The sequence below is a fragment of the Lontra canadensis genome, unplaced genomic scaffold (genome assembly GCF_010015895.1).
Source record: "Lontra canadensis isolate GAN:19392208 unplaced genomic scaffold, GSC_riverotter_1.0 scaffold32, whole genome shotgun sequence".
Classification (NCBI taxonomy): domain Eukaryota; kingdom Metazoa; phylum Chordata; class Mammalia; order Carnivora; family Mustelidae; genus Lontra; species Lontra canadensis.
Window position 1 is genome coordinate 7439259 of NW_022631026.1, and position 23613 is coordinate 7462871.

General features: G+C 46.1%; 1 protein-coding gene across 1 annotated transcript; it reads right to left on the minus strand.

The window, feature by feature from the left end:
- Positions 1-419: 419 nt before the first annotated feature.
- On the minus strand, positions 420-19527 carry PDIA6 (protein disulfide isomerase family A member 6). The gene is made up of 13 exons (XM_032866849.1): positions 19425-19527; positions 13973-14114; positions 9829-9886; positions 9262-9388; positions 7669-7775; positions 6142-6272; positions 5639-5753; positions 4974-5114; positions 4129-4213; positions 3928-4000; positions 2831-2989; positions 1368-1464; positions 420-879 (listed from the first exon to the last, which is right to left on the minus strand). Exons 1-13 carry the CDS (start codon positions 19441-19443, stop codon positions 811-813), a joined length of 1323 nt encoding a protein of 440 aa, XP_032722740.1. The 5' UTR covers positions 19444-19527; the 3' UTR covers positions 420-810.
- Positions 19528-23613: the final 4086 nt, after the last annotated feature.

Sequence of the window (23613 nt, forward strand, 5' to 3'; positions counted from 1 at the left end):
AATGGGGCCCGCCTCGGAGTCGGTCAGTGGCTGCCGTGTCGGGCCTTCACGGCCCCCTCATGCGGCCGGAGGAAGGAAGCACGTCAGATCCCGAGCTGTGTCCTCGACCGTATTTCCTAATGGTCACTGGGGACGGGCCGAAGACAAAATCCTGGGCACAAAGGGCAGTTCTCAGCTGACCGCTCACTGCTTTTCACCCTTCTTTCTACAAACTCACTGTACAGGTCACATCTCGCAGCTGGAACTTGGCCTCGCAGGACACGTAAGAAATCAGTGTTGCGGCTGGGCTCCAGATGGTGTCCTCTGGGTCCCAGGTTTATAGGGAGGGAAGACATCAGGGTCTTCCCTTCGTTATATTAATTTACTGGCTAAACATCGGACTCTGATTTTATGATGTGGACACTAATTTCATACATTTATTGGCATTGTCCAAAATATTATTTTATTTTTTAATGGAAAAAAGCCATTAATATTCAAACGAAAGAATCACATTAAAAAAACTTAATATGTAAGAAACAGCCTCCAAGAACATTCAAGCAGCAGTCAGAGGGAGGGAAAAGTAGGTCAACAGCCCATCAGTTTTCCTCAAAATATTACTTGACAGAACACAACCCAATTCACTGGCTACAATTCATAGAATTTTTCACTGTTGAGATGCAGAGTTCACTGGTGCAGTGTTTTCACATGACCAATCAAGTGCTACTTCTTGGTTAAAAAGGCCACTGGTAGACTCATCTGATTGTGAAGAACGTTCCTTCACTGCTGGGGAACTCTCCCAAGGAGAGCGAACTGAAGTCTGTGCCAAGCCTCTCACAGCTCATCTCTTTCCAAATCGTCCAGCTCCACGTCACTGAGGTCAATGTCGTCTTCCACGGGAAGCTGGAAAACAAAGCCAACGTGAGGCCCTGCAGGGCCTGGCGGGGGGGCGGCGGGGAGAGGGGCTCGGAGCTCCCGGGATGCCCTGGGTCGGAGAGCCCGCTCCTCCCTCACCCAGCTCCTGCGTGAACACTGCTATTATGTCAGCTGGAAAAGCCGAGGACGGAGGTGGAGCATGAATTTAACAAATTCCCTCCTCAACACCAACAGCCATTTAGCTGGCCCTTCGGAGGAGGAAGGGCAGAAGCGAACCGGAGTCAACACTCCTCCCAAAGCTGTAGCTGTTTCTCAGACACAGAGTAAGTGAATTCCGGGCTAAATGCTCAGTTTCGGGGTGATAAGCAGGAAGCAAACCCCAGTGTCTGTCAAGAATACCCAGTGCCATGCAGCCGGAGAGGCTGCTGAGGGTAGGACGTGTGTGACACCGTGCCAAGGCTTCCTCGTGGCGGAAGGACTTGGCTTACAAACAGCAGAGAGGCACGGGGACTCACCTCGCCATCCTTGCCGTCCCAAGGCTCTCTGGCGCCGATGGGGGGGAAGGCCCCGCCTCCCACAGGTGCGGTAGAGCCCCGCCCGAAGGAGAGCTCCCTGCGGGGAAAGGACCAAAGCGAGTGCAGGTGCATGAACAACGCTTTCACTACCTGTGCTGCCGAAGCGAGCACTTCAATGCTTTTAAAACGGCTACTTGCCTACTAGGTTCCTGCAGAGGCATTTCTCACCTCTTGCTCCTGCATGGGGTTATCTTTGCAAGCAAGGACAGCAATGCGACCAGGCGTGACATCACTCAGGTCGTGGCATCAGGTAAAACCAGTTATCACCAATAATTAAGAAAAACTGGCTTTGCTTAAATACAAATTAAGTACACAAAAGCTATCCCAGGTGCTGTAGAACATGGGCGTAATCCTGACAGTTCCAGACTAGTCACCTCCTCTGTACTCAACGGACAACAAAAAACCAGAAAAGAAAAACTAGTTGAAAAGAAGTACGAATAAACTCAAAGCTAGGGTTAGAACCGGTCATTGCCAGTCAGTGAGTCCAAGGGCTCAATCTAGTTACTTATCGCCCTCATGCATTTCCTAAGGTTCTTGACACTGGAATCAGCTGCTGAAAAAGGATGACATTTTTCTAAGTAGCTGATCCCAGAACAACATGCGCCAAACTATGCGAGTCCATTTACACAGATTTCTCACACTACAGTAATGTAAACTACTTTTTCTGATTTTCTTAATTGCGTCTTCTTCCGGGGTTTACTTCAGTGTAAGAATACGGTGCATAATACTTAAAGCCTACAAGATACGTGTTCATCAGCTCTTTACCCGGAGCTTAGTACCAGCTCTACAGGAGTGGAGAGAGACAAGGTCTGGGCTGACGAGGTTCACCGTTGTGAAAGGCACAGTTATGAGGTGACGCATTCACCGAAACGGCGCGGCGCCGCTGCCTTCTATTTGGCTGGAAGGCAATGAAGTCAACTTTAGGATGAGCTGAAGAGCAGGGCAGACAGAGAGCTCCGAACTGTGGCTTTGGGAACCCCCGGTACTGTTTGCCCACTGCTGAAGTCACTTCAGAAGTAAGCTCATTTCCACAGAATGACTTTCTAGAGCTAATGGCCAGAAACGGAAGCCATCCTACCCGAGGTCAGGGACACAGAGCATGCTAGGGTGGGGATGGGTGAGAAAGGGCTCCTTCCAGCCCATGTGAGACTTTTCTGAGAATCAGGAAGAGTTCAATGCCAACGGCACAAAACGGCAGGTGGCCGTCGCTCTGTAGAATCCTTCCACAGGAAAGAGAGCACAGCTCTTACAGGAAGATGACTTAGAACTCAAACATCTAATTCTACAGAATGCCAGATGCCAAACAGTTCCATCTACTGCCTGGTCTGTGCAAACCCAGTTCTGAACCCACACCACCACAGAATGAAGCCACGAAATAACAACTCGAGAGAGCAAGAAATTACCTGAGAAACTCATTAATGCCTTGCTCGCTGAAAGACCCTTTTAGAAGAGCAAATTTCATCTTGCGTGCATTGATGGCTGCCATGGCAGGGTACCCAAACCCTCCGATCCCCAACGCGTTTTCAAGTTCCGACTGGGCTCCAGCTTCAGTCCACAGCCACCTAGAAAGACAGGCAGGTTTTTAGGGTAAAGATCCCTTTCAAATTAGTTGAAATATAATTGGCAGGTATTAAAAAAATGATTACACTCCAACTATTTTATGGAATGAAAGGGATGTAGAAATAAAAAAGTTTACCAAAATAATGTATTCTAGACACGCTCTTAACTCCAGGTCCTCTCTTAGAAGCCCTAAATTTTATCTCCAGAAGTCCCTCAAATCTACAAAATTTTCCTCCCAGCTCCTGAAATATCATCCACTAAACCTGGTAAATTTTCTGTCTGTGTTACCTGAACTCCTACTAATCACCGGGAGGATTACGCATGCTCTCTAAGAGTGTGACTTCTTTGTAAAATTTACTGGCATGTCATTATTCCAGACCTACGAACATGCTCGACTGCTACAGCGGTGAAGACTAAGGGGCACCGGAAGGTGCTTTTCTGTAGGACCATGATCCTGGGAACTCGGCACCTGAGCAGGGCAGCATGGGCAGGAGGCAGGCGGGACGGCGAGAGGTATTGAGGACGAGGAGCAAACAGGAGGCAGACACACTGTGCCTTAAAAATCTGCCTGTATCTACCCCCTCACTTGGGAAAGGGTAAGAAAACAACCCTCTACTTCTGCCTTATCTAGCCCTCAAAGCTGTACTAGAGTGCAGTTAGGGGTCTCGGTTTTTGCTTGCTAGCTGGGACCCCAACCACCATTTAAAATGACTGCTCTGAGAAAGAGTACACCGTGGCACAGATGAGTGTCTTTATATAAAGAAGAGTCCTGATTGCTTTTCCTTCTAGATGATAATTGTTATTTACCTTGTAAATTAAAAAAAAAAAAAAAAAAGCCAGAGAGAAACAGGACACATCTGACAGAGAACACAGTGGAAACCCAAAATTCAGGAGCACAAAGCTCTTCCAGCCAAAGCCTACTGAGATAATGACAACTTACCCCCACATTTTCTTTTTGTATTTGTCTGCCAACTTTAGAAGAACTTCTAAGTATGAGTTTCTGCCAGCAGCTCCTGATTGAAACAGATAGAATTTTTTCAAGGGAAAGAGAAAGGAGTCCGTCACATTCATCAACCGAGCACGCGTTCTCAGAGCCGGGAGCACGGAGCGGAGACGGCGAGGGAGCCTCTGCTCATCGTACCGGTATCCAGAATGTGGGGCAGCACGGCCACGACACAGAGCTGATGTTCCTCACACGTCTTCTTGGCGATATCCTCATTGATGATCTGCGGGCCCAGAAGACAAGGGCTGGTTGGAAGGCCGCTGACACAAAACCCAGAGGTCAGTGTGATGACAAAGACTTGGCCCCGTCACATTCACTAAAGAGCAAAGCAGCTCACGGGACCGAGTGGCTGCTCCTGAATACAACCACCTCGTAAGTACTGAGGCACCAGCGACAGCTCTGCTCTGTGACGGGCTCCTGTGATCTGTCCCTTAGCCCTCCCTCTGGGGTGCCAGCGGACATCACGCACACAGTCTCTGGAGTGACAAAGCCTGGCTCCGACACTCATTAGCTAGACAGACAGATACGTATTATATATGCACGAGCCCTTGAGGCTCTCTGTGCCTCTGTTTCCTCATGTAAAACGGAGCTAAAAGCGTATCTACCTCTAAGCATTCGTGTGGGAACTGGGAGGAACAAACGTACCCGCACGATGCCCGCTACGTGCTGAGCCGCACAGAACAGCTATTACTTTAAGAACAAGGACAGCGTGACTGGATGCGTTCTGGTTTTAAGCAGCCTGGTACACCTGTCCTTGCGGTGTAACTATTTTAGTGCTAAAAGTATTGAAAGTTATGAAAACGCAACAATTTATCAGACAGATCTTCCCCACTTGGAAATACAGTAACACTTCCAAAAGAGCGCTTTAGAAGAGAAGGGAAAGAGCTCATCTGAAAAGGCAAAATGAGTGTCATCACTGAGGCAGAGCCCCCGCCATCAGACTGGACAAGTGCTTCCTATCTCGAGTAATGGAAGTGGTTTACCTCAAGCAGCTCAGGAGGCGGTGCGTTCTCAGAAAACAAATCCAGGGCCCGGGAGACAATGTCAGATCGTGTTCGTCCCCCATCATAATCCACAGGAGACTCTCCCTTCTGAAATATCTTGATTGTAGGAAATCCCCTAATCTATGAAAAAGAAAAGACAAGACAATCAAATTAACATTTAGTAAGAAATAAAAATAATCTCTATGGGTTCTAAAACTACCTTCTAGGTCATTTAACAAAACAATGTCCCAGCCTACATCAGTGATCAGGGATGAGACACAAAGGTCTGTTAATCAGGTGGTTTCAATAGTCTGCCCACCGGGCTTAGCCAAGGCTCATTCAAAACTCGCCTGTATACTTCATACAACACATCTGTTCTAGAACAAATGGACCGACTTTGAAAGCAACGCTAGCGACTTGTAAAAGCCTGGGCAAGTTGAATATTCCCACTAAGCACACAGCAGAAACAGTGAGATATTGGATTTAAAAAAAAAGATGGTCTTGAGTTTTAGATTTAATAGTTTTAACAATCAAGTCATTTAGTTTCATTACAAACGGCCAAACAGCTGCCCTGCTACCACACCGGGAGGCTCGGAGCGCTGGCTGAGTAAGAGCTGAAAACACGGTGTATTTCTGAGAGAAGCGAGCCTTGCAGACACACTCACCCCGTATCGGCTGGCGAGGAACTGGTTCGCGGTGGCGTCCACAGCGGCCAGCTTCACTTTTCCCTTCGTTTGCTCTTTGACCTCCGTAGCGGCAGCAGCCCATTCTGGCTCGAGGCTACAGAAAAATATTTGCACCTTAAAGCATTTTAACTCTTGGCACAGATACTTTAGCTGAGGTGTGCATGACTGCCCAGGCCCGTGAAAGCACACTTGGACACATGTTGTGCGCGTGTGTGGCATAAAGCGACACCACCCTTCCACGTTTCCCTCCTGGGCCTTTTGTCACTGCCCTCCCCAAATCAGGACGTTGGCTCCCTGTTCATCTCTGAAAACATGACAGAAGATTCTCTCGGCCCTAATGCCAACGTGTAACCATCACCTAGAGTCCAGAGTTTTCCTGGAGATCCTGGGGATTACCTAGGTCTGGGCCGGCTTCCTCAAAGAAATCGAGGTGACCGTACTGAAAGCACCGTGACTCACAGAACTCGGTAGAAAGCGCTTACTTTTTGCAGTGTCCACACCAAGGAGCATAGAATTCAACCATCCAAACATCGTCACTATCAAGGACGTTCTTATCGAAGCTGTCGTCCGTCAGCTCAATCACATCCTTCTTGCTTGAACTTTCACTCCTACCCTGTCACAGGTGACACTGAACATTAAACTAGGCATGGCCAGAAAGCACATTATTCCTGTTCCAAACAGATTCAACAGTCTCACCCACATCTTAACGAGGTTTGGAGCTTTTCTTTCAAGTGAAAACTTACTCAGTTTGGGGGCATTCCTTAATAATATTTTCGCGTGTTAAGCAGTGTTTACTGTCAATTACCAGCACCTACAGTCTAAGCTATCGCACGCACCTGAGTTCTATCCTTGCTGTTTTGTTAAGGGAAACCCCGCACTGCTCAAAGAACCGCCCAGTAACACTACACTAATTCAGACCGGGCACAGCTGCTCCTTCATCCCAGGATGTTAAACGTACCACAGTTGCTACCTTTCCATAGATAGAATCCCCATCATTCAAGAAAGCTAAATAGAACATTTAATCCCCTTTTTCGAACAATTTTCTTTTTTTAAAGTTTTATTTATTTAAGTCCTCTTTATACCCAATGTGGGGCTCAAACTCACAACCCCGAGATCAAGAGTTACCCGCTCCTCCGACTGAACCAGCCAGGTGCCTCCAAAGAACTTTCTTGAGTACCAAGGCTCAGAAGCAGTCAGTTCTGTTTACTGCTTACTGGTGCTTGGGCCAAAAGCCATGGACGTAGGGAGACAACTATGCCCATTAAATGTTGGGAGTTTGAAATAAAAGACAAGAGCTTGGAATCTCTGGGTAACTTCTTCATCTGTGTAAGGAGCTAGTTTTACTGGTCTCTTTAAGAGTCAAGGGCCGTTTTATCTCTATCTGTAAGAATTTAAGGCCTCTTCACGAGAACGTAAGTACATCATGGTTAAACATCTCATACATCATGGTTAAACATCCCATCTCCTACATGGACATCTAAAATACCAATCCATGGAACAAGAACTTCTTTGTCTTCTTCCCTGTCCATTTATACGAGTTTTCCAGGATTTCAGGCTGATTGCCAGACGCAGGCCAAGAGATCAAATTTCACCCCTCTTTGCCCAGAGCCCATCTGGTCTCTCTCTCTCTACTTCAGAACTACTAAGGCCATAGGATCCCAGAGCCTGGCTCCCCTGGCCTGGAGCTCTTTCTCTGTCTACAGCTCAAGCTCTTCCATTTTAGCACGGGGACGCAGAAGCCCATCTGTGGCCCGGTTCTTGGCCTACAGTTGTGGCAAGCCACCCTGGGACTGCCTCTGAGGAGGTCAAACGAACAGGATGGTTGGTTGACTCCCTCTGGCATAAGCTGATCTAACCTGTTTTTAACTGAAAGTTCTACTACCTACAATAGTAGTAGTGACTTAAAAAAACAGAACAACAACAACAAAAATACCTATCCTCTACAAGGAATCCCTATTCTGGCATCAGAATCATTACACACATCAAAAATTAACATTATACAGCCTTACTTGCTTTCCAGAACTATATCCGCCACCCCTTCCCCCAAGGCGATCCTTGACGAGCTGGCGGAGAGCACCGAGAGCAGCATCTACGATGGCTTCACCAGTTCTGCCACCTACAGGAAGACACAGGACAATGAGACGGACAGGTGGCGGTGAGCTGTGTGCCTGGAGGACACTACGTCAATCTGTCAGCTTCATCGGATGTTTGAACACACCCAACAGTACGTACATGTATTTAACACAGGGCCAAGTTCTCCCTATAATGCCTTTTGTACTAGACTTTTCACTGGGAAAACCAAATCCCCTTCTTCAGTTTTAGGTTACTAGTGTGAATAAGAACACCTTCCTGTTCACCTATCATCTGCAAAGGAGAGTAACTCACAAATGTTTACATAATGTGCAACATGGACACAGATGAGTAAGAAACTTATTATCTAGTTGCGACAGCAGAGAACAAATTACCAACTGAGAAACATAGAAGAAACTAGTTCTATGATAACGGAGAGAAAAAAAATGTGGACAAAGTAGGATATGAAATATGTGAAGCCACGTAACAGGAAAGCAGTCTAGGCCTCTTTGTTCTACCCTGCTTATCACAGTTATCTTGGGCTTTTTTTTAGGTTCTCTAGCTGAATTTACTCCTAATCCAAGAAGTAACAAACCCTGTAACAAACTCAATAATGACAACAGCCCTTAGAAATTTCATCAAAAACTGTATTACTCAGGGAGCCTGGGTGGCTCAATGGATTAAGCCTCTGCCTTCAGCTCAGGTCATGATCCCAGGGTCCTGGGATAGAGCCCTGCATCAGGGTCTCTGCTCGGCAGGGAGCCTGCTTCCCCCTCTCTCTCTGCCTGACTCTCTGCCTACTTGTGATCTGTCTGTCAAATAAATAAATAAAATCTTTAAAAAGATAACAAAAAAAAACCCCAAAAAACAAACAAACAAGAAACTATATTACTCAAGAAAAAGTCAGGGGGCTCGTAATGGACTCGGAAGTGCGCAGGTGATATAGGCCGTGAGGTTATCTTCACAGTTTAAAGGCAAAACTCTAAAAACATCTCTGGAAAATTTCATTTTTTTAAAAAAATAGTTTCTCATCAAACGTTTGAGAAGACTTTCAGCCCTGACATCAGAAAGCAAATACAGTACAGCAACACTCAGAACACGTTCCAAGTGTGTCGTTCCGCGGCCCTGGCCAACACGCTGTGCACAGACCACAGCCTTCTGTTCCTTCTCTATCTCCAGAGGCCTCCACCCTCTGAACCAGCACCCCTTCCTCCAATCTACCTGGAAATATACCAAATTAAGAAAGGTACTAGCAAGAGACGGGTTTCTCACTCTAGACCAAGAGCTGGCGAACTCTTTGTGAAGGGCCAAACAGCACTTATTTTCAGCTGGGCAGGCCTTCCTGTCAGCCGTAGCTACTGGCTGCCGACATCTGATCGTGAAAGCAACTACAGACAATATGTTAACAGGTGTGACTGTGTTTTGAAATACTTTATTTACAAAAACAAATGTGCCCTTGCTCCTAATTTTGACCTACCTGCTCAAATTAGAATTCCAACCAGGGGAATGGAATCGTTAGGAAAAGTCCTTACCCTGATAATCTTCTGGTCTGTTTTTGTTGGAGCCAAAAATCTTAATGGTAGGAAAGCCCTGAACGCCGTACTGGCCTCCGAGAGACTGATGCTTATCTGCGTCAACTGCGCCAACTTTTACAACATCCTGTGAAAACAGAAAAGCATTAGCTACTTTTCTCTCAACTGGAGCAGATTCCACGAAACCCACCATTCGATTCTTGTAGACTCGGGGACAAGATGGTAAAGGGCAGGGTTAGGTTGACAAACAGAATTAATGAGGGCTCTAGCCTGGACAATCCTTCCTGCATGGAATGATGGGTGAGACAGAAGCCAGCCCTGGAGGGAACACGGCAGCTCCCAGAATCACCATGATGAAGAATCATCATGTCACTCATCTGGAAGACCGAGTTAACAAAAATAGACAACATAAAAATTAAATGCTATGCCTTTGCTCCCTACATGATTCTGGCACAAGAACAAAGGCTCTGAGCTTCAATATGCAAATGAACTTCCCATCCTACATCAAGCCCAGCTGCATATTGATTTACACATTCACAGGGGAACGTGGATGTCTCAGAAACTTACTTTTAATGCAGTTGCTGCTTTCTTCCATTCTGGTGTCAACCTCTGGCAGTGGCCACACCTTTTAGAAGATGAAAAAACAAGGCAACAATTAATGTCTTTAATCCCCAATTCAAACATACTCCACCAGGGCATCTGGGTGGCTCCGTCCATTGAGTGTCTATCTGCCTTCGGCTCAGGTCGTGATCTCGGTGTCCTGGGATCGAGTGCTGCATCAGGCTCCCTCCTCAGCGGGGGCCTGCTTCTCTCTCTCCCTCTGCCAGCCATTCCCCCTGCTTGTGCTTGCTGTCAAATAAATAAATAAATCTTAAAAAAAAAAAAAAATACTCCACCAGCAGTCTACTGAGTGGCTTGCACAGGGGCGGGTGCTTGCCGGGAGTACATGTACTAATAAAACCTGATCGGTGACGAGAAGGAACTAGCCATTTTTAAGTGGCTTTACAATAATCTTTTTTTATATATTAACTTAAAAAGTTTTCAAATTACTGTTTAATTAAATTATATTTAAAGAGTTTAAACTGTCCCCTGTAACTCTATCCCTGGGTAGGAACTTTAGCATTTATCTGGTCAAGTGTACCTCAGTGTGTGGTCTGAGTTCTGTAAGGCCAGGCGAAATGCAGATTCTTGGGCGCCATAAAATCAGAATGCCTAGAGAAGGGGTTCAGGAACCCACATTTTAGTAAGATAAGCTGGTGATCCTTAAGCCCATTAAGGTTTGATATTCCCTGATCTAATCCAACCTCTTCATTTTATAGATGAGGCCATCAGTATTAGAGCCTAAATCTCAATGCTCTTTGGCTCCCACAGCAGCATGCGGAGCTAAAAATGTACATGTAATCCCAAATTTATAAGCCTCGCAAGCTGAAAAGTCCTCGATACCACAAGGTGGGGTTAAAAGGGCAAGAGAGAGCAAGAGAGAGACAAGAGACGAGAACACAAGAAAAAAACTTTAATCTTGTAGGGAACAATATCTGAAATAAATAACTGTGAAACATAACATATACAGATGAATGCTTTTAAAAAGTTATATATACACTGTTGTGTTTATACCCTTTATTGAACTTGCAGACACTGTATTGTTCATTTTCACAGCTGAGTAACATCCATTGTATGAAGATACCATAACCAGTTTACGCATAGGTGATTATTTTTTGTTTTTTGAAAAAACAAAGTCAAGTCTCCTATCTAGGTTTCTAAAGACCAAATGAGCAAATACAATGTGCCAGGACCATGAGGAGCCCCTCGCACAGAACTACATTTCATCGGCACGACACTGAAGACAGGCCTTGTTATCTTCATCTTCCGGATGAGGCGACAGACCTGTCCACTATCACACAGCGGACCGGTGAAAGACCTGCTGGATAGGTCTCTGACTCCAGGTCCCACGTTCTTAATCACTATGTACTATCCCGTTCCACAGGGGCCTAAGCTTAATCCAATATTTTAGAAGTCAGGACCTTGGGGCACCTGCATGGCTCGGTCATTAAGCATCTGCCTTTGGCCTCAGGTCGTGATCCAGGGATCCTGGGATCCAGCCCTACGTCAGGCCTCCTGCTCGGCAGAAAGCCTGCTTTTCCCTCCCCTGCTTCCCTGGCTTGTATTCCCTCTTTCGCTGTCCTTCTGTCAAATAAATAAATAAAATATTTAAATAAATAAATAAATAAAAGTCAGGATCTTCTGGGAAATGTCCTGGAATGCTGCTTCTACATACTTCTATCTAATATCCTGCTGTCCACGTGCTCCTGCTTAGAAGTCCAGGAGTCAAAATTTTATAGGACTTTGTGCCTCTTTAATTTCAGCGAATACTATGAAAGGACTCAAATCAGAGGTTGTCAAGAGCGTATATTACCTTCAATTTTGATATGAAGCACAGTAAAGACAGATCAAAATGCCACATAAATCGAAACAGAGCATATCTCTAACCCAAGGGTTCCTCACTTGTGGTCCACAGACCCTGAAGGTGTTGGTGGACAAAAATGCAGGAGCTTCCGGAACTTCTGATGGCGGGGAACACCTCTGTTTTGCTAACTTGTAATGGAAATGAAGGCTTTCCTTCAACGATGGACATTACAACACGCCTACTCTTAGACCACTATCACAGCGCTACACTTCTCCCCTAGCCTTGCCTATGCTCATCACTACTTCGGGACGATGGTGTCTACACGTCAGAGCTGCTGCGAGATCTTGGTATTTACTGTCCCAGTGAACGAGCACCACATAACCACATCAAGATTTATTTTAATATTTTGATGTTATTTAGATATTTTAGGTTCCCTACAAGTCCTATATGCTTTATTTTACACGCAAAAGAGGAAAATCTTTATTCTGGAAGGAATTCAAAGCCTTCACCAAGCTGCCAAGTCCGAACACAGGAAGAGGGGAAAAATACCTGCTCTAATGAGACCTCCTGCTCCCCAGAACATTAGGAAGCAAAACTGCTACTAACCGTAACCGTTAACTACAGGGTCCAGATTCGGCCTTCTCAATGATGCTCTTTGGTTTAGTTTTGGAATGAGGTATATTATCTTTATATAGTAGCTCCCCAAAACAATGTCAGTTACTCATGCCATAAATGATAAAAGAAAAAAAATCTAACATGTAAAAACTGCATACAAAAGCATTCAACAACAGAACAGTTTGTACAATTACTATCTGTATGTTTACTAATACGAATGAATTAACCCATACAGAATGCGCATTTGGATTTAACAAAAAAAGAGAGCTTTTAAAAAAAATAATAAAGGCACTCAGATGAATAGTATTCACAATGTGGCAACATAAAAGTAGAGGGTTTTACCTTAATTTGCTACACTGGACATTAACTGAAATAGTCCATGAGAACTGGTAATGAGTTTCCAAAAGTCAGTTTCATGGTCTTGCAAAGTAAGAAATTAAAGCAATAAAGGAAAATCTTCCATCAGGTATATCCTCAAATGCACCCACTCAAGGAAGTAAGAAGAATCTGTAAGAATTTCACTGACTGGGGCGCCTGGGTGGCTCAGTGGGTTAAAGTCTCTGCCTTTGGCTCAGGTCATGATCCCAGTGTCCTGGGATTGAGCCCCGCATCGGGCTCTCTGCTCAGCCTGCTTCCTTTCCTCTCTCTGCCTACTTGTGATCTGTCAAATAAATAAATAAAATCTTAAAAAAAAAAAAAAATTTTTCACTGACTACCCCGATGTAAGCAGAGGGGGCGCAGCTCACATCTAAAAGGACTTCCTGAGGTCATCTGCAAGACACAGCTGGCTGGGACCCAGGTCCCCTAAGGGTACTCACGGTCTGCTAGATTACAGAAGTTAACAGCCTTGAGCACATTTTGCAGTTTCCATTCATTTGTCTCTACACTCGCCTATTTGTTGGGTTTTGTTTTGTTTGCATGATAGACTGAACTACATAAATAATTAGTGCAATACTGTATTTCGACTATGTATAATCATGCACCATTAATTTCAACAATAACTGCATCTTTACCCCATAAGGGTCCCCGTCGCCAGCAATGCATGTAAGGCAAGAAAATAGTTTTAAAATTAAACCAGTTTTTTTTTTTTTTTAATTTGTCAGAGAGAGTGAGCGAGCGAGTGAGCACAGGCAGACAGAGAGGCAGGCAGAGTCAGAGGGAGAAGCAGGCTCCCTGCCGAGCAAGGGGCCCGATGTGGGACTCGATCCCAGGATGCTGGGATCATGACCTGAACTGAAGGCAGCTGCTTAACCAACTGAGCCATCCAGGCGTCCCTAAAATTAAACCAGTTTTTAATGACCTATTTCTGGAAGCAACTCTCTTCAAGAAACAGAATGGAATCAATCACTAGTTCTTCTCTTTCCTGTGCCCAGTATTTTTCAGCTAAACGCGTTTCCCTTCCATTAAGATCCCACTTGCCTCATCATTGACAAATACTTTCTTAAAATCAGATGAGGGATTTTCTTTCTTCTTTTTTGCAACACTTAGCTGCTTCAACCGTTATTTTTTCAGTGGACTCAACCTCCACGGCCTTTAATTCACACCACTCTGGTCAGTCTCCCACTTCCCTACTTCTTTTAGACAAGCAGTAAGCTAGATAAACTAGATGACCGAATAAAATCACACTTTCAAATAATATTTTCTCTAACTTTATGAAGTACCATACATAACCCACGACGGCTTTCCACGTACCAGGGAGCATAGAATTCTACAAGCCACAGGCTATCACTCTGAATGACTTCTCGGTTGAAATTTGATGGAGTCAGCTCGATCACATCGTCGCTGGAGGAGTAGAGGCCAGTCGCTGTCAGGAAGAAGCTGCAGCTCATCAGACCTGTGGCGGCACAAAGCAAACATGAGTGACATGCTCTGGCAGCAAACTCAGTAATGGGAGTCCATAGCCCAAGGTCCTCCCAGGGCAGGGCTCTTCCGACCCCCAGCCCCGCCCCCTGCTGGCTGCCCTTGCAACCCCTGGGATCTTGCTCCCCCTGGAGCAGGACACAACAAAGACACAGAGGCCACACTTTCACCTCTCGAGCTGCAACTGACAAAACATTTCTTACTTTGTGATTATACATGAACATCTTCATTCTTTACAATCACCCTGGGAGGTAATACGACTACAGCGATTTCATGGGCGAGGACACTGAGAAGTTGGGAGGCCACCCTGTGAGCCTGGGCAGTGCGCACAGCATTTATTTCTTGAGACACGCAGTTGTGATATTAGCACGCTACCTTTACTACTTTCTTCCGAAGGAAAAATCACTTGCTTCCTCCACTAAACTGGGACTCATCAAGGGCAGTAACTTCTTTTGTAAGTACTTTTACTTCTGCTAACATTTTTCATGGCAATCTGTAGGCACTTACAATGTTGTCAGATGAGCTTACAAAGAATTTTCTCGTCCATGTTATAAAGCGAGCATGGAGACCTGCATTATTAACAGCACAGTTTAGCCACACTGCAGACCACGTGCATTTTTGCTGGCTACTCTAGGACTTGAAATGTAATTTTTAACAATTATATAGGAAAACAAGTTCTGAACTGACTTACGAATATCTTAAGAACTCAAAGTTCTGAATTGGTAGTACTATCCAGTTCCGCCTCCTCCTTTTAAATATATATAGGACTTCCTTGTTTTCCAATTGCATTGCATCTAATACAATATGCTTAATCATGGACTATTCTTGACTTTAATATTTTCTCATTTGCTGGCTTTGGGCTGAAAAATAAACTTGATGATATTAGAGAAATTCCTGTTACCTTTTCTTAGCATCTATGAAGATGATCATATAATTTCTTTCTTTTAATCTACTGATGTAACAAACTGTGAAACTGACCTGTCCTCTAAGGCAGCATGGGCATGCACCATCTTAGTCACATTTTCCTAAGACTTGTGGACAGAATTTGGAAGACTTCGAACGGAGCTTTGCTGAATAACCCTATGGTGAGTTTCTCCGGGAAGGCGTGTACACCAGTGCTAACTGCTCTGCTGCTAAATCTTCCATCTTCTACTTACACAGCACTTTAAATTTTCAAATCACTCTCAAATACAGTAGGTCACTGGGTTTTTCACAGCATCACTAACTAAAAAGCAGGGATAATCCCTCTTTGATAAATAAGGAAACAAAGGCACATCCGGTGGCCCATCTGTGGCCTCTGACTTCTATTTCCAAGTTCTTCCCATTTAAACCACTGTTATCTTCTTACTGCTTAGGTTAAAATGGTTCACTAGGTCGTGGGCATGAAGGAACAATGTAATTATACTGTTCAAGAATACCGCATCCCTGGCTCAGTCAGCAGAGCAAAGCATTCCACTCTCAATGTCAGGGATGTGAGTTCAAGCCCCACATGGCATGGAGACTACTTTATTTATTTATTTATTTATTTATTAAGACTTTATTTATTTATTTGACACAGAGAGAGAGAGCGAGCGAGCACGCGCGCACAGAAGCAGGGAGGAGTGGCAAGTGGAGGAGAAGCAGGCTTCCCGCTCAGCAAGGAGCCTGATGTGGGACTCGATCCCAGGGCCCTGGGATCACGACCTGAGCCGAAGGCAGACCCTTAACTGACTGAGCCACCCAGGTGCCCCTGGAGACTACTTTAAAAAAAAAAAAAAAAAATTGCAACTGTGTACTTTACTACGGGTGACATAAAAGGTTATCATGCAGGGTGGGTATGACCAGATTTGTTTTCTAGAGAGTTTTCTGGCTGCAATGTGGGAGAGTGGTATCACCCAAACCCAGGGAAAGCTGAAATGGGCAACAGTAAGACACGCTACTGGGAGGTCAAGTAGGAGACTGAAAACTAACTGCGGGACTTGTCCTCCGCCACAGGACAGCTGTGGTGGAGTAGTGAAAATACGCAGCCGCCAATCTGCAGAAGACTGGAGCGAAGGAGGGAACAAGTTGATGGGAACAACAGGTTAAGTCTTTAAAACAAGACTTACTATGAAGAGCACAAGAAGGCAAGCAAATGTGGGGTGGAAGGAAGGTTTCTTTTCAAAGACGAGTGATCTGAGCATGAAGGGAAAAAATATGGGGAGTGAGAGAGACTAAGAAAAAGTGGAGGAATCATGAAACAAAATGCCTGGAATCAGGAAGGGAGGGCACCAGAGCCAGTGATGGGGGTAGCCTGGTACAGGATGACCTCCTTTCCCACTTCCCGAGGTGGGAAAGGCATGTGGATGGAGATCAGGCCATCCAAAGTGGGGCTCTCTTGGTAACTGCTGCTGTCCAATACAGCAGCCACCGGCCACATGTGGCTGCCCCAATAGGCACTGATGGTATAAAAAACCCACTAAATTTTGAAGACTGGGTAGGGGGAAAAAAGCATCTTCTTAGTATTTTTGATATAACATGCTAAAATGATATTTTATATACACTGAGGAAATATATATTAAAATTAATTTCACCTGTTTCCTTTTACCTTTTTAAACGAGGCTACTTACTAGAGTAGTTAAAATCAGATATAAAGTTTGCATTATTATCTCTAATGGACTGCATTGCTCACTAATCTTTCTGTTGCTGCAGGAAAGGTTAAGAGGAGTTTGATGTATTTAACAAAGCAAGTAAATTAAGAACCTAAGCAGAGAGAATCTTAATTCTAAAAAAGCTTAGAACTTAAGACTGGTCCTGGAAAATCCTCCATGGAGTTCTACTTTCTAAAGTTTATCATTTTTTGTAAAATCAACACGAACTGACACTTGTTCATTACAGTGAGCTCACTGTGGAATTTTTGAAAATGCAAAAGAAAACCCATCAACTGTTCTGCTAGGATGGGCGATACTTTGGTGACTATTCTTACTGACATCTCCATGTAATTCAGAGGTCTAAAACCTTTATTTATATGCATGTGATCTTACTACACATTCTTTTCCGTAATTTTTTTCACTCAAAATAAGTTAAAGACATTTCCTATGTAATTACGGATCACCTTCGCCCCCTACATAGCCATTCTTACTGGCTCTATCACGCTGCCAGTCCACCCCCACAGAATTTATTTCCAACTTGTCACAATTAACAGACGAATGCTGAAAATTCTTATACTTGCCTTCTCCCCCAAATAAATATAAATATTTCCTTAAGAGATAATCTTACAGGAGGGATGGGGGAATAGCTAATATTTTGATGTATGTATCTGTCCAACTACTCTCCAGAAACTGACATGTTAACTATGAATAATGCTTAAATGACATTACACATCAGAACTGTCTAAACAACTAAGATACATTAACTCATTTTGAGAAATCTATGTGGTATGTATCATCATGCCCATTTTTAGACCAGGGAACGGAGCCACAGAAAGGGTAACCTGCCTAAGGACATCTCATTAGAAAGAGATGGTTATGCAATCCAGATTTTTAACCAAAGGACTGGATACTGCATTCGTATAATCCCAAGGAGGGTCATTAGGTAGATTGTGGCAGGAGAATTGGTTTTTCCCCCTTCTCCCATCAATCAGGGACAGCAGGCTGGAGTCACCTAAGGGATGGGCCATGATTTTTACCTCAGGAATGTGCTTCCTTTCCATACAAAAATGGTCATGACATCAGTGTAACACGGACTTGGGCTTTTTTTTCTTTTTTTTCTCTAGTAATGCTGCTGGAGTTTTTATTTGTCTTTAAATTTTGCCTGATTCTCACAAGAGACTCCCCTTTCTTTTAAATGGCTCTCCAGTGGAAATGTCTTGATAACAGAGATTTGAAATCTAAATTCCTTAAAAGGCAGTATAACCTAGTAGGGTTAGAAAGAAATGAAATACTCAGAAAAAAAAAAAAAAGTTCAAAAGATGCATAAATTCCAACAGCAGAAAGAAGCGAGTAACTATCCCCTATGAAAACCCTCAAGAAAACAAACAAAAAACCCCAGACCCCTTAAGATGATAAAGTAGGTCAATCTCCACTAATAAACGTTCTGTTTCTGAAATTCGCATGGCATTTCCACTCACTGGTAATGAGCACCAATGGGAAACTGGCATATCCAAGCGTCTAGAATCTATGTGAGCAGATGGTTTTGCCATCTGTGGCTCCCCATTATTCCTCCACAGTAGTTAAGGATGTTATAAACCCACATCAGCAACATCTCTGCCCTACACCTGCTAGCAAGAGTACACGATCTCAAAGCGGTCATCTAGAAACCAACAGGGCTCCCCAAAAGGTTGACTACAATTATTCGAATCATGAGGTAATTGACAGGATCACAGACTCTTTCGGAGCGGACTCTGAACTCACCCTAGAGCAACTACACAGAGACTGGGAAGCCCCTCCTCTGTGTTCTCTCCGCAGTCCTACGGCAAATATTTATATCTCGCTGACCCTCCTGAGACCTGTATGAACTCATTCATCCTGACAACGGCCCAAAGTGGCAGCACTAGCCCAGAGTGGCCACGCGGCCCGCTCCGGGTCACACAGCTAGCAAAAGCGGGGGGCGGGCTGGGGCTCTGGTCTGCACCCAGAGCGTCCCGGTAACGCCAGCAAGAGCGGCTGGCTGGGTTGGGACCAAGGGGCGCCAGAAAAGGGACGGGATCATCCTCAACCTCCCTCGCCGTCGTTTCTAAAACGGGCATTTACAGAATTCATGGAAGTCCGCGTTCCACCGAGTTTTTGAAAGTTCCACCACGTTTAAAGGGCTTCTGGAAGGCCCCGTTCCCTTTCGCAGGCAGCGCTTCGGTCTGATCCCAGGGCTGGGTTTTGATATTTCGCTTCTCATCAGCGGGAATTCCACAGAACAGGTGGTGACCCCGCGGCCGAGCCGCACGCAGGCCGGCGTGAGGACAGCCGGCCCAGATCAAGGGAGCCCTGACCCTGACCCTCTCAGGTCGCCCCCGGCCGGAACCTCCGCCAGGGATTAAGGTGCTCCGCGCGGCTCCCAAGCAGCTCCCGGCCTCGGCTCCCGCCCGGCCCGCCGCCCCCGGGTTCGCGCCCAGCCCCGGGGCTCCCCGTCCCCGCCGTGCCACGCTCCCCTGGGTGGGCTCGGGAGCCCAGCCGACTTGCCTCCCCTCCGCACGCGCCCCGAGTCCGGCAGGGCCCCGCACCCTCGCGCCGGCCGGGCCCGCCATCCCCCACCCCAGCTCCGGCTGAGGCCGCACGCCCGCCCCGCCGGGACCTCCCAGGCGGCCTCCCGACACCAGGAAGCCGGCGCCTACCCAGCACCAGGCGAGCCATGCCGAGCGCCCCTGCCGCCGTGTAGTCCCGCCGTCGCCGGAGCTCCGCGCGCCGCGCCCCCGCCGCCCCACGTCCCGCCCTCGGCCTGTGAGGCAGGCGCCGGGCGGCGCGGCGGGGACGGGCCGGAAGGCGCTCGCCAAGCCGTGGCCGCGACTCATTGGTCCTCGCGGGCTTCGCTCATTCGCATAGCCAATGGGAGGCGGCCGGGTAGAGGTTCCCGGTTTGATTTTTTTATTGGGGGCGGAGCGAGCGGCGGAAGGAGGGACTTGCTGGGGGCGGGGCAAACCAACATCTCCTTTCTCTGTGGCCCCCTGGTGCTCCGCACCTCGAACTGGGTTTCCAGCGCTTCCTGTCCCTCCCGTAGAGTCTGGCGTTTGGTCCTTGTTATCTTAAGGGTCTTTATTATCTCTTTCCCTCCCTGGCCTCTAGCGACCCCCTTTTCCACCCGTCACTCGTCCCTTGCGTCTCCACTCCCCACCCCTTGTTCTCTTTGTTTGGGGGTGGGGGGGGTAACTTTTTTTTTTAGCCCTCAGTACATCTAGGAGCTAATTAAGTAACATTAATTTTATTTTTCTAATCTTTATCGTCTACCGGACGAGTATTCAGTCAAACGCTTGCTAAGCACGTACTGTATACACCATAAGTGAACATGTACCTATTTTGTGGAATTACTTTAGAAGTTCCCATGTCTGGGACACCTGACTACAAAACCTTTTCGCTGATAGATCAGGTTCTCTGTGGAAGCCCGAGGGCCTTCAGCCTCAGAGCTCTGCAGTACGGGGGGGTTCCTTCCTTGCCCTGTGAGGGGCCTTAGCAATGCCATCAGTTGCAAAATTTGCAAAAGTTAAGTATTTTAAGCGTGGCAGACTAAGATGCTGTATCTTTCCCCTCTGATTTCTCGTCCTGTGTTTGGAGTGGACTTGGTATTAGTAATGGTTTGTTTCTCTGTAGTGATTAATGCCTAAGATAGCTCCGATTCTGGCCAAAGCATTTAGCATTAAGTGGAGTCCAGGATCCCAGGAGACCAGGGCTTGTAGGGCTTCCTGGAGGAAGTGGAACTACAGCTGAGTCTGAAAGATTTCCCAGGCGAAGAGAAAGTCATCCAGGCATAGGAAGCTAAGGGAGTGAAGAAGGCCCCGCAGGGGGAACTGACACCAATGGAAATATAATGTCCGCCACGACCATATACGAAATTTAAACATTTCTAGCAGCCAGGACGCCTGGGTGGCTCAGTGGTCCTCGAATGAAGTTTCACCTCGGGCTCTCTGCTCAGTCCCTGCCTGCCTGCTCCCCCTGCTTGCTCCCCCTGCTTGTGCTTTCTCTCTGATAAATTATTAAGATCTTAAAAAAAAAACTTTCTAGTAGCCACATGAAAAAAGTAAAAAGAACACCTGAAACTAATACAACACTGTATGTTAACTACACTGGAATTAAAATTAAAAATTGGAAAAAAGAAAAACATTAAATTTAATAATAGAATTTAACCCCCAATGCCCCTAATGTTATCATTTCAACATATGGTCATAAAAAAAATGATTAATGAGCCATTTTACTTGTTTTTTCATTCCAAGTCTTTGAAACCCAGAGTACATTTGATACTTAGAGCACGTCTCAGGTTAGACTGGCCACATTTCAAGTGGTCAATAACAACCGCTAGCTAATGGCTACTGTATTGGACAGCACAGTTCTAGAACCTCCTTTCTAGGGCTTGACTGGTTCTTCTCCAGTTGAGTGACTAAAGAGCAAAGCGGGAAAAAGCTAGCTAGGCACCGAAGGCCTCGTGTATCCTGGAGGCTATGGGGAGAACAGAAGAATTTAGAGAACACAGATTCAGCCATCAGAAGATGGATTTATCTAGAACATTCTGTCTCTTCTTAAACAAAGGCTTAGCTCTGTTCACTGTTCACTCACTCATTCACCGACCCCGTCCCTCACTCATTCCACTCATTCACTTGACGAGTATTTCCTGAATGTCCATTTATTTCAGGCATGGTCCCGGGTTCTGGGGGTTACTCCAGTGATTAATAGATGTTCCTGGGGGTGTAGTCCAATGTAGTCCAAACGCTCACAGTCCAATGAAGGAAGCAGGTCAGTAAAAAGCTACAGTAAAGGAATACCCAGGATGTTCCATGGGATCACAGAGTAAGCAAGCAGTTTGTTCTGTTTGAGGGAATCTGATGTTGAAGAGGTTTCCTGCCATGGCAGGAAGGCTGGAGGGGGTGATCCAGGCAAGGGCGGGCTCGTGAACAAAGGCACAGAAGTAGAAAAGTCTGGAGTGTGCAGTCAGTCGCGGGCAGCGGTCCGTAGCAGAGGTGTTGAGACTAGTCTCAAAAGCTATACTAAGCCACAGAGACAGTGAGCACAGCAGGTCAGTTTTGGGTTTTGTTGTTGTTGTTGTTTTTAGCAACACTGGGTTTTAAGAACAAAAATGTCAAAACATTTTACATGATTAGATTTCTTGAATTCTAGAACTTTGGGTGCATATTCAGCATTGTTCTTTAGGTGCTCAGTCAATTAGAACGGAGTGTTCCAGAGTTGGGTGACCAAGATTTGAGGCAGTTCCAGAAAGTCCCATTGGCCTTGGTCCGAAGCTGAGCCTGTCAAGCCCCAGCTCAGGTCTATGGTTCCCGAAAAGACTCATAGGGCAACAATAATATTTTCTGAAGGCTCCTCCGCAGTCTCTTGATCACCAACCAGAAGTGAATAAACCAGAGGATTTAAGGAGGAGGAAAGGACAGTCCAGGACCTTGACTTTTGTCCCCCCCTAGGGCAATGAACAGAATTAGTAACTCAGATTTCCACCACCTTTCATATAATTAATGATAATAATAAAAAATAACATATGATAGCTTTGCACGTCCTTCCCCAGATTTTTTAAAGCAGGGTCGGGAGTGGAGATGTTGGTGAATAAACTGGAAATTTGTTTTTCTTCTATTTCCCTATCATTTTTGCTCTCCCCCAGCTGGGTTCCTGTGGCTGCTGCCTGTCTCCCCTTGTCCTTCACCCTGACTTCCGAAAACACCCCTTCCACCCAGAAAGGAGAGGAGACAAAGACAGATGAGGCTGGGTTAGAATGAATATGTTATGATCGTTATATTTGCTCGGTGAATGAAATGAAATGAAAGCCCCAAGGAAGGAACTGGATTATCAGCCAACCCTGCCTCCCCTGACAGTCAGGGAGGGAAAGTCCATACTGCACCCCTGGCCCCCCCAGTTTTCTATTGCAGGCCCCTGGCTTTTCCCCTTCTCAGCAATTGTGTTACTTTCTCATGGCCATTTTGACAAGTTAGCACTAGCTTAGTGGCTTCAGTGATGCAAATTTATTATCTCATGGTTCTGTAGGTCAGAAGTGCAGCCGGAGTCTCCGTGGGCTGCCCTCAGGGGTTCGGCTGGGCTGGGCTCCTTCTTGGAGGCCCGGAGAGAGCACCTGTTTCCTTAGCTTGCTACATCCCTTGCTTCTTGGCCCCGCTCCATCTGCAAAGCCACGGATTATGTCCGGCTGAGTCTTCTTCATGTCCCATCTCTCTGTTTTCTCTCTCCTGCTTCCCTCCCCCACTTTTAAGGACCCCTGGGATTACAAGGACCCATCCAAATAATTCAGGATAATCTCCCTATTTTAAGATCACTTGATCAGCAACCCTTCCTTCCGTCTGCAAACAGGATTCCCCTTGGATATGTAATGGAGCGTGTTTACCAGTTCTGGGGGTTGGGACATGAACGAATTCTGGGGCCCGTTATCCAGTGGTGACTCCCAGTGGTATCGGTGAGTACCGTCGAGTGAAGGAATGAAGGACCCTCCACAGCAGGCATTCCAGGACTCTTCCCTGTGGCAGACAGGCCTCAGAGAGGTGAACCAACTCACCCAAGCTCACAGAGCCTCGGCTCTTGGAATCTGTGATCGTCAGGATGGATGAGTCTATCCTGTAGTAAGACACGACCCCTCATCTGAGCGGCTCACAACAATAAAGGAATGAAGGAAAATACCGGAGACTGGGCCACTTAAACCACAGAAATTTCTTGTCGCCCAGTTCTGGAGGCTGGAAGTTCCAGATCACCGGGCTAGCGGGGTTGCTTTCTCCTGAGGCCTCTCTCAGATTCGCAGGCGGCGATCTTCTCACAGGTTCCCACATGGCATTTGGTCTGTGTGAGCCTCACAGCTGTCTCTCCCTT